Source organism: Oryctolagus cuniculus, chromosome 7 (assembly GCF_051225735.1).
Source record: "Oryctolagus cuniculus isolate XC-2025 breed Fujian yellow rabbit chromosome 7, ASM5122573v1, whole genome shotgun sequence".
Classification (NCBI taxonomy): domain Eukaryota; kingdom Metazoa; phylum Chordata; class Mammalia; order Lagomorpha; family Leporidae; genus Oryctolagus; species Oryctolagus cuniculus.
In genome coordinates, this window is record NC_142873.1 from 70863971 (window position 1) to 70878328 (window position 14358).

The 14358-nt window shown below is 41.3% G+C and overlaps 2 protein-coding genes across 6 annotated transcripts in view; one reads left to right on the top strand and one right to left on the bottom strand.

Annotated features, from left to right (window-relative positions):
- Positions 1–6146, bottom strand: part of TRMT13 (tRNA methyltransferase 13) — a 30570-nt gene extending 24424 nt beyond the window's left edge. For all 5 annotated transcript variants that reach the window (XR_016210869.1, XR_011390552.2, XM_089300296.1 and 2 more), the window contains exons 1-3: positions 6000–6146; positions 1641–1687; positions 1473–1539 (exon numbers count right to left, since the gene is read on the bottom strand). Coding sequence is in view for 3 of the 5 variants with exons in the window: in XM_089300296.1 (XP_089156422.1) it covers positions 1473–1539; positions 1641–1687; positions 6000–6146 (261 nt within the window). In the remaining 2 variants the exon portion in view is untranslated. The remainder of the gene's footprint in view (positions 1–1472; positions 1540–1640; positions 1688–5999) is intronic.
- A 276-nt stretch (positions 6147–6422) lies between these two features.
- Positions 6423–14358, top strand: part of SASS6 (SAS-6 centriolar assembly protein) — a 41829-nt gene continuing 33893 nt past the window's right edge. Inside the window, exons 1-5 of the mRNA XM_002715837.6 lie at positions 6423–6562; positions 10692–10752; positions 12262–12341; positions 13377–13481; positions 14100–14271. Of these exons, the coding sequence (XP_002715883.1) occupies positions 6498–6562; positions 10692–10752; positions 12262–12341; positions 13377–13481; positions 14100–14271 (483 nt within the window). The 5' untranslated portion in view covers positions 6423–6497. The remainder of the gene's footprint in view (positions 6563–10691; positions 10753–12261; positions 12342–13376; positions 13482–14099; positions 14272–14358) is intronic.

Sequence of the window (14358 nt, forward strand, 5' to 3'; positions counted from 1 at the left end):
TATATATTGTCCTATCTACCTGAGACTCCTCCTTTTCTTTGCCAAATCAAGACTCAGCGTGTCATTCTGTCTGGAAAGCCTTTTTTTTTTTTTTTTTTTTTTGACAGGCAGAGTGGACAGTGAGAGAGAGACAAAGGTCTTCCTTTTTCCGTTGGTTCACCCCGCAATGGCTGCTGCGGCTGGCGTACTGCGCCAATCTGAAGCCAGGAGCCAGGTGCTTCCTCCTGGTCTCCCAAGCAGGTGCAGGGCCCGAGGACTTGCGCCATCCTCCACTGCACTCCCGGGCCACAGAAGAGAGCTGGACTGGAAGAGGAGCAACCGGGACAGAATCTGGCACCCCGACCAGGACTAGAACCGGGGTGCCAGCGCCGCAGGCAGAGGATTAGCCTATTGAGCCGCAGCGCCGGCCATGGAAAGCCTTTCTTAACCCTGCATTTAATTTTCAGTTTGATGCAAGAATGTGATCTCATTGGGCTGGCACTGTGGTATAGTAAGCTAAGCCTCTATCTTTGGTGCCAGTATCCCATATGTGCGCTGGTTCATGTCCCAGATGCTTCTCTTCCAATCCAGCTCTCTGCTTATGGCCTGGGAAAGCAGTAGAAGATGGTCCAAGTGCTTGGGCCCCTGCACCCATGTGGGAGATCTGGAAGAAGCTCCTGGTTCTTGGTTTCAGATTGTCCCAGCTCTGGCCATTGTGGCCATTTGGGGAGTGAACCAGCAGATGGAAGACTTTTCTCTCTCTCCCTGTCTCTGTATGCTGTCTCTCAAATAATAAAATCTTTGGGAGAAAAAAAAAAAAGAATGTACACTCATCACATTGTGCTTATTTCTTTCACTGATATTATTATTATTATTATTTTCATTTTATTTGAAAGGCAGAAGAAAGAGAGACAGAGACAGAGAGATGAAGAAAGATCTTCTATCCACTGGTTCATTCCACAAATGCTCGGAATAGCTAAAGCCAGGCCAGGCTGAACCCAGGAGACTGGAACTTCACCCAGGTCTCCTGTGTGGGTGACAGGGACCCAAGTACTTGGATCAGCATCTGCTACCTCCTCAGGTGTGCATTAGCAGGAAGCTGGATTGCAAGCAGAGTAGCTGAGAGTTGAACCAGGCACTCAAATGCAATGCAGGTATCCCAAGCAGTGACTTAATCATAGTATCACACGCCTATCCCTCACTGATATTATTGAATAAGATTCCTTATTTATAAGTTTATTGACCAGTCTCAAATAACTTCCTTGAAGAGCAGGGTAGTATCTTACTGAAATAAATTTAGTACATACTAAGTAATTATTTTTCAATAAATAGTGAAATTATTCTCTGAACACTCATGTTCCATAAAATTCTATTCTCTAAATTAGTACCATATGAGGATTTATAGTCTGATATCCTATCTACACTCAAAATGCATTTACCAAATTTAGGACTTGAAGCAACAGTCTTGTTAAATTAAAAAAAAAAACACTTACAGGTTTTGGCTTCTCTCTTGCGTTACATTTTTTCAAATGCTTTGCTAGCTGATCTTCATATACTGTGCTAAATTGAAAGAGAAAATTGTTTAAAATAAGAAGATTGACAATTTCAGCAAAGAAAATCCTTATTCAGCAAAGAAAATCCTTTGTTGGATCCATACTTACTGTTTTGGATCTAAAGGACACAGGATTCTTTTACGAGTATTTTCTTCCTAATAAATTAAAAGAGACACATTCATTTAAATAAAATTGTTACTTACAGATACTACATACAACTTCATTGTATCTGCATTCCCATACTAACATAAAGAAACTTTAAAAGAACATAACGAAAAACAGGCAAAATCAGATCAAAATAGAGTTTAACAACAAGAAAAAAAAATCTCCAGTGTGGGTGGCTTGTGTATTTAAGAACACATACTGCTTTGGAAAAAACAAATTCTATAACTTCAAACAGGATTTAGAAAAGGCCTATAAATATGGGATTTTTGAATCTAAGATAGCATCAAATACAATATGTATGATTATTTTATGCACCACCAAAGAAAAATGCTATCCATTCATTTAAATTTTTTAAACAAATAAAAATTATATTTATCATGTAAAAGAAGATATTTTTAAATATCTACACATTGTAAAATGGCTATATTGAGCTAACTAACATATGTATTACCTTAAATACTTATTTCTTTTTGTGGAAAATGTTGTCCATTTAAATTATAACACATTGATTTAATATGCATCTGGATTGTAGGATTCCTAGCTCTAAATCACCTACTGGCCCTATAACTCAGGTAGGCTTATTGCCTCATCTGAAAGATGAAAATAGTAAGTCTTACCTCAGATTTGTTAAGATTAAGTGAGTGAATAGTTAAAACAACATTATTAAGCACAGTGCTGGCCAAAGAGTAAATTGCTGATCATATATTTGCTATTACTTACTTTGATATACCTCTCACTGTGTCAATGAAACTAAGTATGTCGAATTTCACAGGAAACCAACAACATTTTTCAATAACTTTTTTTTTTGAAAATACTGTATTTCTCTCTTACTTGCTAATTTTAAAATCTGGCCTCCACCTAAGGGAAAACTATTCTAATTCTCAAAGCATAACCATACAAAAGAAAAACCAAAAGCCCTTTAAAATTTGGGGGTAGGTGATATGGCAGATGGTTAAGCTGCCACTTGGGATATCCACATCCCGTATCAGAGACCTGGTTTCAGTACTGGCTACTCTGTTTCTGATCCAGCTTCCTGCTAAGGCAAGCAGGAGGAAGCAGACAGTCCAAGTACCCAGGTTCCTGCTACCCATGTGAGATCCTAGGATGGAGGCCAGTGTTGTGGCATAGCCAGTAAAGCCACTGCCTGTGATGCTGACGTCCGTTTGAGTCCCGGCTGCTTAGCTTCTGATCCTGCTCCCTGCTAATGGCCTGGAAAAAACAGCAGAAGATGACCCAACTGCCTGGGGCCCTGCTAGCCACATGAGAGACCCAGAAGAAGCTCCTGGCTCCTGGATTCGAACTGGCCCAGCCCCAGCCATTGCAGCTACCTAGGGAGTAAATCTGTAGAAGAAAGATCTTTTCTCTCCTTCTGTCTTTCCCCCACCTCTCTGTAACTCTTTCAACTAAATAAATAAATCTTCAAAAAGAAGAAGAAGAAGAAGAAGAAGAAGAAGAAGAAGAAAGAAAGAAAGAAAGAAGAAAGAAGAAAGAAGAAAGAAGAAAGAAGAAAGAAGAAAGAAGAGGAAGAAGAAGGAGAAGAAGGAGAAGAAGGAGAAGAAGGAGAAGAAGGAGAGAAAGAGAGAGAGACCAGGATGGAGTTTCTGGCTCTTGGCTTCAGCCTGGCTTACAAACATTTGTAAAGTGATCCAGCCAATGGACGATCTCTCTCTCTCTCTCTCGCTCTCTCTCGCTCTCTCTCTCTTCCTTTCTTTATCATTTCACCTTTCTAAAAATGAGAAAATCTTTAAAAAATAAAATAAAATTTGTTTGAGGTGAAAAACAGTTTCTCAACCTTGGCACTATACACATTATGGGTTGGGTAATTTTTTGGGTGGGGTAGAGGTTGTCCTGTGCCTTGTAAAAGGCTTAGCTGCTTCTCTGGCCTCTACCCCTAAGATGCCAGTAATGCCCTCCATTTGTGACAACCAAAATGTCATTTTTTTTAAAAAGATTTATTTATTTTGGGGCTGGCACTGTGGCATTGTAGGCTAAGCCTCCGCCTACATGCCAGGATCCCATATGGGCAACAGTTCACATCCCGGCTGCTTCTCTTCCTATCCAGCTCTCTACTTCTAACCTGGAAAAGCAGTAGAAGATGGCCCAAGTGCCTGGGCCCTTGCACCCATGTGGGAGACCCGGAAGAAGCTCCTGGCTTCTGGCTTCAAATTGGCCCAGCTCCAGCTGTTGCAGCAGCTTGGGGAGTAAACCAGCAGATGGAAGACTTTTCTCTGTCTCCCCTCTCTCTGTAACTCTACCTCTCAAATAAAGTTTTTGAAAAAAAGATTTATGGGGACGGCGCTGTGGCTCAATAGGCTAATCCTCCGCCTTGCAGCGCCGGCACACCGGGTTCTAGTCCCGGTCAGGGCACCGGATTCTGTCCCGGTTGCCCCTCTTCCAGGCCAGCTCTCTGCTATGGCCAGGGAGTGCAGTGGAGGATGGCCCAAGTGCTTGGGCCCTGCACCCGCATGGGAGACCAGGAAAGGCACCTGGCTCCTGGCTTCGGATCAGCGCGATGCGCCGGCCGTGGCGGCCATTGGAGGGTGAACCAACGGCAAAAAAAAAAGGAAGACTTTTCTCTCTGTCTCTCTCTCTCTCTCACTCTCTCACTGTCCACTCTGTCAAAAAAAAAAAAAAAAAAGATTTATTTATATGAAAGTGAGAGATACAGAGAGGAGCAGAGCCATAGAGAGAGAGAGAGAGGGAGAGAGTGAGATCTTCCAGCCCCTGGTTCACTTCCCAGATGGCTGCTACAGCTGGGGCTGGGCCAGGTGGCAGCCAGGAGCTTCTTACAGGTCTCCCATATGGGTAGCAGGGGCCCAACTTCTCCTGCTTTTCCCAGACCATTTGCAGGGAGCTGGATTGGAAGTGGAATAACTAGTGCCCATATGGGATGCCAGTGTCTTACGTGGCTGCTTCACACACTACGCCACAACACCAGCCCTAAAAAATGTCTTTAGACATTGCCAGGTATCCACCTTGAGACAAAATTATCCCTGAAAACCACTAGAAAAAATTAGTACCAGTAATATTATCATATATATGATTTTTTTAAAAAAAGATAAAAGTCACAATACCTAGTTCCATCAAAAATTACAGATTCAGGAAGATGGCCACAATTAAAAATCTAAGCATGGCCTTGGAAAGTGTTTCTATTTGGTCTTTCCAGTCTTTCTTTAAGGGACTAATAACTAGCTGTCATTCCACTCCAGGAATACCAACCAGCTTGTAAGGACTTATCCATGTCCTATTACTATCACTCTCTGCAGACGCCTTCCAGATATCTGAATAAGGTGAAGTCTAAAGTCTTGTAACAGAGGTGGAACAAACTCTTACAATCAAGAATCTCATTCTTCAACAAAGGAATGTTTGCTGTTCCCTCAAAACCAACGAATACATCTGGGTATATTTCAGAGTTCCTGCAATAAGCCGCTCTCTCAAACTCCAAAACACGAAGGTGCTTGTTTCAGTATGCTTCACTCTAGGTAAATATCAGTCAAACTAAAATAGGAAGTAAGTCATGGCTATGACGGACAGTAGCAGGGGAAGGGGTCCAGGAGACAGACTGACACGGGATATTACTAGAAGCATAAACTAAGAAAGGAACACAAATTATATTAAAGGCATGAACCAGATGCTGGTCTATCTGGTTTATTCTTTCTAATCTTATCAGTTATGCTCTTTCTTTCAGCACCTACTCTTACTTTCTTATCACATATATGTATGTGTATCTTCTAAAGTGATACAGAATTGTTCCATAGCACAATTATAACAGTATTATCACACAAAATTCTACATTTTTCTATTCTAAAAGGACAGTTCTTATACATTTAAAATTTTTTCCTTCAGCATGTAAGCAAACTAGTCATAAATCGCTTTCTAAGGATTTTAAATGTAAATACATTTTTAAAGATCCTCAACCGCATTCATGAAAAGTGGCTACTGTCCACGAAACAATGCTTAGATCAGTGTTCTCGGGACTTCCATCACTACTTTTTCTCAACTATCATTTCCCATTAGGACAGCAGAGGGGTGCAGAGTGCAAGGAGTAAAATTAAAATCTAGCATTAGCACGATTTAGGATCGAGGTAAACGGACCACGGCTAGCCTTTCATTTACTGAAAGAACAGAACACACTGCTCATCACTGCTCCGCAGGGTGAGAACTGCGTTCATTTAAAACAAACGGTGGAGAATCCAGGGCACAGAAGCAGAAACCTGTCAAAGAGGGGAGGGGCGGGGTTCCAGCACCGACGGGACAGAGAAACTTATTTCCGAATCTCGGGAGAGTAGGGCGATACCAGACCTCCGCGGCTCCGGCGTGTTCGCCACAGAACCTTTTCCCGGCGGCCACCACCATCCTGCAGAACCGCTTCTTCTTTTCCACAAAGTAACCGCATCTACCTTCCGCTGGAAAACCAGTCGCCGGCGGGGTGGGCGCAGAAGCCGCCATAATCCAGGACCCGCTTCAGGTGGCGAGCATAGAGTGACGAGAGGGAAACTTGTCAGCTTCCTCCGCGTCCCCTTCCCTTAACAAACATGGTGGCCTCACGTCCCGCCACATAGGCTAATGCCCGGAACTTCCGAAACAGCTCTTCCCAGGCTCCAAAACCGGAAGAAGCTGATGGTGGCTGACGAGGTCCAAACTTCTTACGCCTCTCCTGTTTCTCTTTCCCCGCCTACTCCGCCGCTTCGGAGCGCCAAACTCAAACTACTCTAATCAGAACCCGGACGCCTTTCGGGCTAGTACCGAGGGCAGGGCCTCTTGGACTTTTCCGCGCATCGGCCGGGGCTGCGGTCCAATATGAGCCAAGTTCTCTTCCAGCAGCTGGTTCCGTTGCTGGTGAAATGCAAAGACTGCGAGGAGAGGTGAGGTCGGCGCCAGCCAGTGCCCGCGGGTGACGGTTGTGGTCGGGCCAGTGGGGAAAGATGGCGGCCCTGGCCGGTGGGCACCGGCCTGAGGCTGGGTGTCTCGCCGGCCCCCGGGGGCGCTCAGAGGGAACCCAGCTGGGACCCAGGGGTTACCTCTCGCACCGAGTTGGCCGTTGCAGGGGGGACGCCAAGGGTGTGGGGATATGGGAAACCGACTCACACCAGGTTAATATCAAAAAATCCCCGCTCTGCTGGGAATCGTGGAGATGATATCCCTACTCCTTTTTGACAAATAAGCGCTCCAACCCAGAAAGATTCAGTAGGCCCGAGGGAGTTCATGGCAGGGCCAGCACCAGAACCGAGGCCTGGCTCCCAGCCTTTCCCGCATTTTCCTTGGAAATATGTTGGGAGCTAATTTTTAAGGTACAGCTAAAAAAATGTAATTTTGTTGGTGCACTTTGAGCTGTTCACATGTTACTTAAACATAAAAATAACGTTCAACCGACAGCAGTGAGAAAATTAGAAACTTTATTATTTCATTGAGGAAATACCGAAACCTTACCGGGCACTGAGGATGGCCAGGAAAAAGGCCTTTTCTTGAGTTTTACAGTCTCATGGAGGAAAAAAAGGCTTGTGTCGCCATAAATGTAGAATTGCCACTAGGAGTAAGGCGGTGATGATATTTGGGCTTCAAAAAAGAGATTTGACTTGAGGGTGGGAGGCTTAATTGCCCCTCCTCCCAGGATGTTCAGCCACTAGTACTCTCAGCTTCTCAGAGTGTTAACTCTCTTCATTTGTGAAACTGATATACCAATACGCCCATCCACATAGTTGTAATGAAGTTCGAGTGTGAAAATGTAAGTAAAAACTAAATGGTGTGGAAATGCAACATAAAAAAAGAGATGGCATTGATATATTAAGTTGTTAGTAATGTGAAATTAGTTTATAGCTTAGAATTAGATCCATAACCACTGGGCAAGCCAGATTGGAGATGATACCAAGATCAGCTGCTGCATATGGAAATCTGTAGGTTATTTTAGTCGTATATTGTTTTGTGCTGTCCAGTGTGGTAGCTATTAACCGCATGTGGTTGGTTATGGGACATTTTGCAATGGACCTGATCCAGATGGATGTGCTGGAAGTGTAAAATGCACCATAGATTTTGAAGACTTGCTATAAAAGAAGAATATAAAAATTTTATATTGTTAATGAGTTAAAATGGCACTCTTTTGGAGTTTAATTAAATAGTATTAAAATTAATTTTCACTTTAAACTTTTTTAATGTGACTTTTAGGTAATTTATTACCATACACATGGCTCACATTTGTATTCTGCATTGTGTCTCTATTGGGCAACACTGTTCTAGAATGATTATACAAATAAAAGAAAAGAAAGGGGGGTATTACTTCTGACTCCAGTATTGAATCTCTTAGTGCTGCTCCATTGCTGTGTGATGACAGTTAATCTGAAAGCACAACCCTTTTGCTCTGCCTGTTTAGGAACCTTTTTTGTACAATAGTCCTTTAAAAAGTTCATGGAAAAATGGAATTAAAAGATACACAAAAATGTTTTTGTGATGCATAGTTTTTTTCATCATATACCTTTCTGTGAACTTTTTGAACATCCCTTATATGCATGGATGTCAAGATATCTTTGCACCAAAAAGTAAACTTACCTTTGAATTTCAGTTTTCCACAAAGTTTTTGTAGTATCCTTGTATTCCTTTCAGCTGTGGCAGGGGTCGCCAAACTGGAACCTGTGGGCCAAATAGCCTGCTGTTTTTGCTTTGTAAATAAAGTCTCGCTGGAACAGAGCCAAGCTTATTTATGAATTGTCTGTGGTTGCTTCTGCTCAGTAAGAGCAGCGATGGAATAATCGTCAGTGACAGGCACCTCATGGCCTGCAGAGTCTGAAGTAGTTATTGTCTGGCCCTTTACAGAATAATTTGCTCACCTCTGACCTATGGGAAGAACAACTGAGACTCAGTTATTCAAGGACAATTCAGCAAACAAATGTTCACAGGTGCCTAAATGTACCGGGAACCAGGAACTATTCCATGTGCTGAGGATATAAAACTTGGCCCTTCTCTCCCCCTAACAGTAACAATAACAAGTTATTATTTTGGCCTTCAAGGAACTCAGACTTTAATAGGGGAAGTGAAAAGATTTTCCTTGAAGGATATCATAGCACAGGTTAAGAATTAAGGCTCTGGGGCTAGATTGCCTGGGTTTAAATCCAAGTTTTACCGCTTCTTGATCTTGTGTAATTAACTTCATCTCTAAGTTGATGATAATAATAGTACCTACCTCATGGGCTTATGAGGATGAAATTACTTAATACATGTAAAGTGCTTAGAACAGTGCTTAGAGCATAATAAGCATTTGCTGAACTTTAGCTACTAATAAGGTCTGATGAATGCATGATACAATGTAAGAACTAAAATCTGACAAGCAGGACATTCAGTTGAGGACTGTGTTAATGGTTAAGGAACTCTAGCTTGAGGAAAGTGATGCAAAGTTTTGAAGCCATAATTAGTAATAACCTGCTTTCTCAGGTTTTTTTTTCCTGAGCTACTCTCCAGTATTTTAGTCACATAAAAATTCTTAGACTGTGAATGCACCTGATACTTTTCTGATCCTTACTTTTACTCCTGCTGTTCCCTCTGCCTCAACTTCTTCTTTTTTTCATAATCTTGAAGATATATCTTAAATCCCTTCATATAAGGGCTTCAAATGCCTACATTGAAATTACTTTTATTCATTTATTGGATGGTGTAGTGTGAGAGATCTAAGTTCTAATTTAGGCTCTGAATGATGACCTTAAACAGGTATGTAACTCTGTGAGACTTAGGTTCTTCGAACCTCTGTAAAAGAAATAGTATCCACTTTTTTTTTGGACAGGCAGAGTTAGTGTGAGAGAGAGAGACTTAGAATTACTTAGTGATAAGATACATGATAATAAATTTGTTGACAATACCTTCATAGATACATTGCATAAAGAAGATATTGAGGTGCCAGTGCTGTGGCGTAGCGGGTAAAGCCACCGCTTGCAGTGCCGGCTTCCCTTGTGGGTGCCGGTTCGAGTCCCGGCTGCTCCACTTCCTGTCCAGCTCTCTGGTATGGCCTGGGAAAGCGATAGAAGGTGGCCCAAGCCCTTGGGCCCCTGCACCCACGTGGGAGACCCGGAAGAAGCTCCTTGCTTTGGATCGGTGCAGCTCTGGCTGTTGCGGCCAATTGGGGAGTGAACCAGCAGATGGAAAACATCTCTCTCTGCCTCTCCTCTGTGTAACTCTGACTTTCAAGTAAAATAAATAAATCTTTAAAAATAAAATGATATTGAGCAGATTTGGTTTGTGGATCTGAAAAAATAATTTCTATGTGTATAAAGGTAGGGATGTGCTTTTTAATGTCCTTAATCCTAAACATTCTAATTCATTTAAGTTTTTAAAATGGAATCTCTCATAAACTAATTTGATCATTTGAAATGATCCTTTTTTTTTAATGTGAAAAGTTGTTACTAAATCAATGGCTTGTTTTTTAATAATAGATACTGTTTTAGAATCAGGGAAGTGAGGTTATACTTATATACCAACCTACTATGAGGCACTCCACATTTTCTTATTTAATCCTCACAGGATCCTCATTTTATAGGTGAGAAATATTCAGCATTAGACTTGAAACTAGTAAAACAAGAATTTAAACTTCAAATACAGTGTGCTTTCCAAAAGTATGTTCATTAGTTAGAAAACATCTCTGGAAAATCTTATGGTTTAAAACTTGGGGCTGACGCTGTGGCGCAGTAGGTTAATCCTCCTCCTGCAGTGCCAGCATCCCATATGGGCGCCTGTTCTTTGGGCCCCTGCACCCACATGGGAGACCCAGAAGAAGCTCCTGGCTCCTGGCTTCAGATTGGCACAGCTCCGGCCATTGCGGCCATCTGGGGAGTGAACCAGCAGATGGAAGACCTCTCTCTCTGCCTGTACCTCTTTTTGTAACTCTGTCTTTCAAATAAATGAAATAAATCTTCAAAAAAAAAAAAAAGACTAAAACTTCAGTTAATGAAAGTGGTGGTGGTAACTCATTTCATGTGAATGTTTCTGATGATTGGGCGTGTCTTTTTCACACAGGAGAGTAAGTGTTAGAGTCAGCATTGAACTACAATCAGTTTCTAATCCAGTTCACAGAAAGGTTGGTATTTATTTCTTTTCTGAAATATGATAATTTTTGTGCACTATAGACAATTTTAATTTAAGAAATTTTTTTAAACCTTTCTTGCCTGTTAATTTTGGGCCAGTTTGGGCCACCCTACAAAGGTAGGGTGGTACAGTGACGTAGCTAACAACTGAAGATAATTATGCTGCATATTTCTAAAACATACTAAATGCATTGGCAGTTGGAGTGACAGTCTCCTTAGATTTGCCCAGCAGACTTACAAAGTTGTAGAATATATATTGCTGCGCTATAAAAATGGCATTACATGGAGTAAATGTGAGAACAGAATAATGTACTGCAGGGAGGATATGTGTTTTTTAGTTTGAGGACGCATTTACAGCATAAATCCCATATCTCAGAAATGCGAGTCATCAACAGAACTATGGACATAGAATAGAGGGCTGAGAAATATAGCATCTGTTTTATCTGTGTAATAGCTTTCCCTGAGCACATTCAGTGACCTCACCGTGTTAGTAGCTTCAGTTTTTGTTTTTGTTTTTGTTTTTTATGTGGCCTGTTAGGGTGAATCCTGAGAAGTGTTAAAACAGAGGTGCTTAAAAAACAGGGCATCCTGAGGCAATTGATACTTTTCAAAGGTAGAGATTATGTAGTATACTTCTGACATGCTGGCTGAGTGGTTTTGGTTTTTCTTGGACTCTAGCAGATCTCCGGTAGCTATGGAATAGATTTTGTTTCAAACTGCTCTTAACCTGAGTGCTTAGTGCTTTATTAACTCGCCATCATGTCATAGCTCTGCCCTGTTTTCCTTGCACCAATGTTCTCTAAAGTACATAATTTTGGTATACTTTTCTGCCAACTTTAGCTGCTGTAGCAATCTGCCACACTATAAATTTAACAGCTTGGAAAGTGGTCTTTATGAAAGGAACCCCCTTCATTAGAAATTGAAAACAGATGGAGTTCCACGTCAGCAGCCACCTGGAGTAGGAGAAAATAGATCTTTAGGAAGAAACCCTGGCAACCAGTCATCTGATACCCTTGTCCTCTGCCTGAGAGACAAAAGCTCCTGATTTTTCTAGGATAGATGATTGTCATTTCTACTGATAACATTTAGCAGTCTTCAAGTGCATACCCAGTTATTTTGAGAGATATTGAAAATATAATTGTATGTAGTATGTTCAGTGCTAAAGATCATCTTGGTCATGGTGTCATAGGGCAGCAAGGACTGGGTCTAAATTTCCTTACAGTTAACTGATAGGATGATAATCCTACACTTTTAACTCTTAACATTTAGTTAACTTTTACAGAATACCCTCAGCACCCAGTGGCTCTCAGGGAGCAGAATATCTACCCTTATTAAAGAGTCTAACTCTCTAAAGACTAGTAAAAAACCAGCAGCAACAGAAAACAAAGCTATCAGAAGTATAATTGTGATACATTGATGATATTGGATTCTTACTTCCAAGAAGGAAGAAATCACCAGCCAAATTTATTGCAAACATTAAGAAACAACAATCTTTTTTTTAGGATTTAGTTATCCGTCTGACTGATGACACGGATCCATTTTTTCTGTATAATCTTATTATATCCGAGGAAGATTTTCAAAGGTAACTAAAATTTTTTCCATTCCCATATTTATTTAGGAATAAATTCCTAAGATTTTTAAATGATGATATTGTACTCTTTGAAAACCGTACCTATTAGGTTCCTACTAGGTTCATTTAATTATTTTGGGAATACTAGACTATTTGTACTGTAATTATTTAGGATGTGTCTGAAAATAAATGGAGTATGTTCTATCAAGGTTTTCAAAACAGCCCAGAAATTTGCAGCTTTAGCTAAATTTATTGACCTTTTTTCTCCCATTGAATAAATTCTATCAAAATTAGGGTTCCCCGGGTAGGCGTTTGGACCAGCTGATAAGATGCCCATTAGGATGCCTATGTCCCAGATTGTGGCAGGTGGGTTTGAGTTCTGACTCTGACTCCTGATCCAGCTTCCCGGTTATGTAGACCTGGGAGGCGGTGGTGATAGAAGTAATTGGGTTCCTGCCATCCATGTAGGGAGACGTGGATTGAGTTCCAGGCTCCTGGCTTTAGCCCAATGAAAGCACGGGGTAGTGAAGCAGCGATGAGACCCCTGTATTTGTCTCTCTCCTCTTTCTGTCCACTTTTTAAATAGATAAGTAAAAACAAACATCGGGGCAAGCATTTTGCATAAGCAGTTAAGTCACTGCTTGGGAAGCCCACATTACAGAAGAGAGTGCCTGGTTTGAGTCCTGGCTGCTTCACTTCTGATCCAGTTTCCTGCTAATGTGAAGCCTGGGAGGCGGCAGATGATGGCAGAAGTGCTTGGGTCTCTGCCACACATGTGGGAGACCTGGATTGAGTTCTAGCCTCTGTCTTCATTCTGACTCACCCCTGTGTGTCGTATTTGGGAAGTGAACCAGTGGGCAGAAGATCTGTTTGACTCTCTGTCTTTTCAATAAAATGAAAATAAATAATTTTAAAATATATGATTGAATTTATTTTTAAAAAAGTCCTCTATCTTTGTTCTTGACTACAATGAGTGTTTAGTAAATAAAAGGATCTTTCAGAATGCTAATTATAATTAAATATTTTCTTTTCCTGTCTTTTGTGTAGTTTAAAATTCCAGCAAGGGCTTCTGGTGGACTTCTTAGCTTTCCCACAAAAATTTATAGATCTCCTTCAGCAGTGTGCTCAAGAACATGCCAAAGAAATTCCAAGGTAAGTCCCGTCAGAGCACTGCATTTACAAAATCTTTCTTTTAAAGATTTTCTTACTGTATGTGAAAGGTTGAATTAGAGAGAGAGAGAGGCAGAGAATGTGATCTTGCATTGCTGGTTCACACCCGAAACGGCCAGAAAGGCCAGGGCTGGGCCTAATCGAAGTCAGGAACCTGCAGCTCCATGTGGGTTTCCCGTGTGGGTGGCAGGGACCCAAGCACTGCAGCCATCATCCACTGTCTCACGGGCTGTGCACCAGCAGGAAGCTGCGCTGGAAGTGGCGTAGCCAGGACACAGACCAGGCTCTCTGATATGGATGTGGGAATCTGAAGCGGTGACTCAACCTCCTGTGCCCAATAACCCTCAGTTTTTGTTTTTATTTTCTCTTTGAACTGCCTCTCATTATGAACTTATGAACCTTAATATATGTACTGCCTTTGATCCATCTGTTTTTTTGTTGTTGTTGTTGCCCATTTTTTTTATATGTTTGAAAGCCCTATCATATTGGCCTCTGATTTCAGTATACTCTCATTCCTGGTCTTTCTATGTGGAGGAGCTTATGATTCAGTGGGAGAGTTTCACTACTCATGAGTTAAACTGTGACATTTTCTTTTTAAAGGTTTTTGCTACAGTTAGTTTCTCCAGCAGCTAATCTGGATAACTCACCTGTATTTTTAAATGTGGTAGAGACAAATCCTTTTAAGCATCTTACACACCTCTCACTAAAACTTTTACCTGGAAATGATGTGGAGATAAAGAAATTTTTAGCAAGCTGTTTAAAATGTAGCAAGGTAAGATTTAAATTTAAGTTGTTCTTTTAAATTAGGTACCAAAGTTCTATGATGAATCACTGAAGACCTATAGTACCATTATTTTTT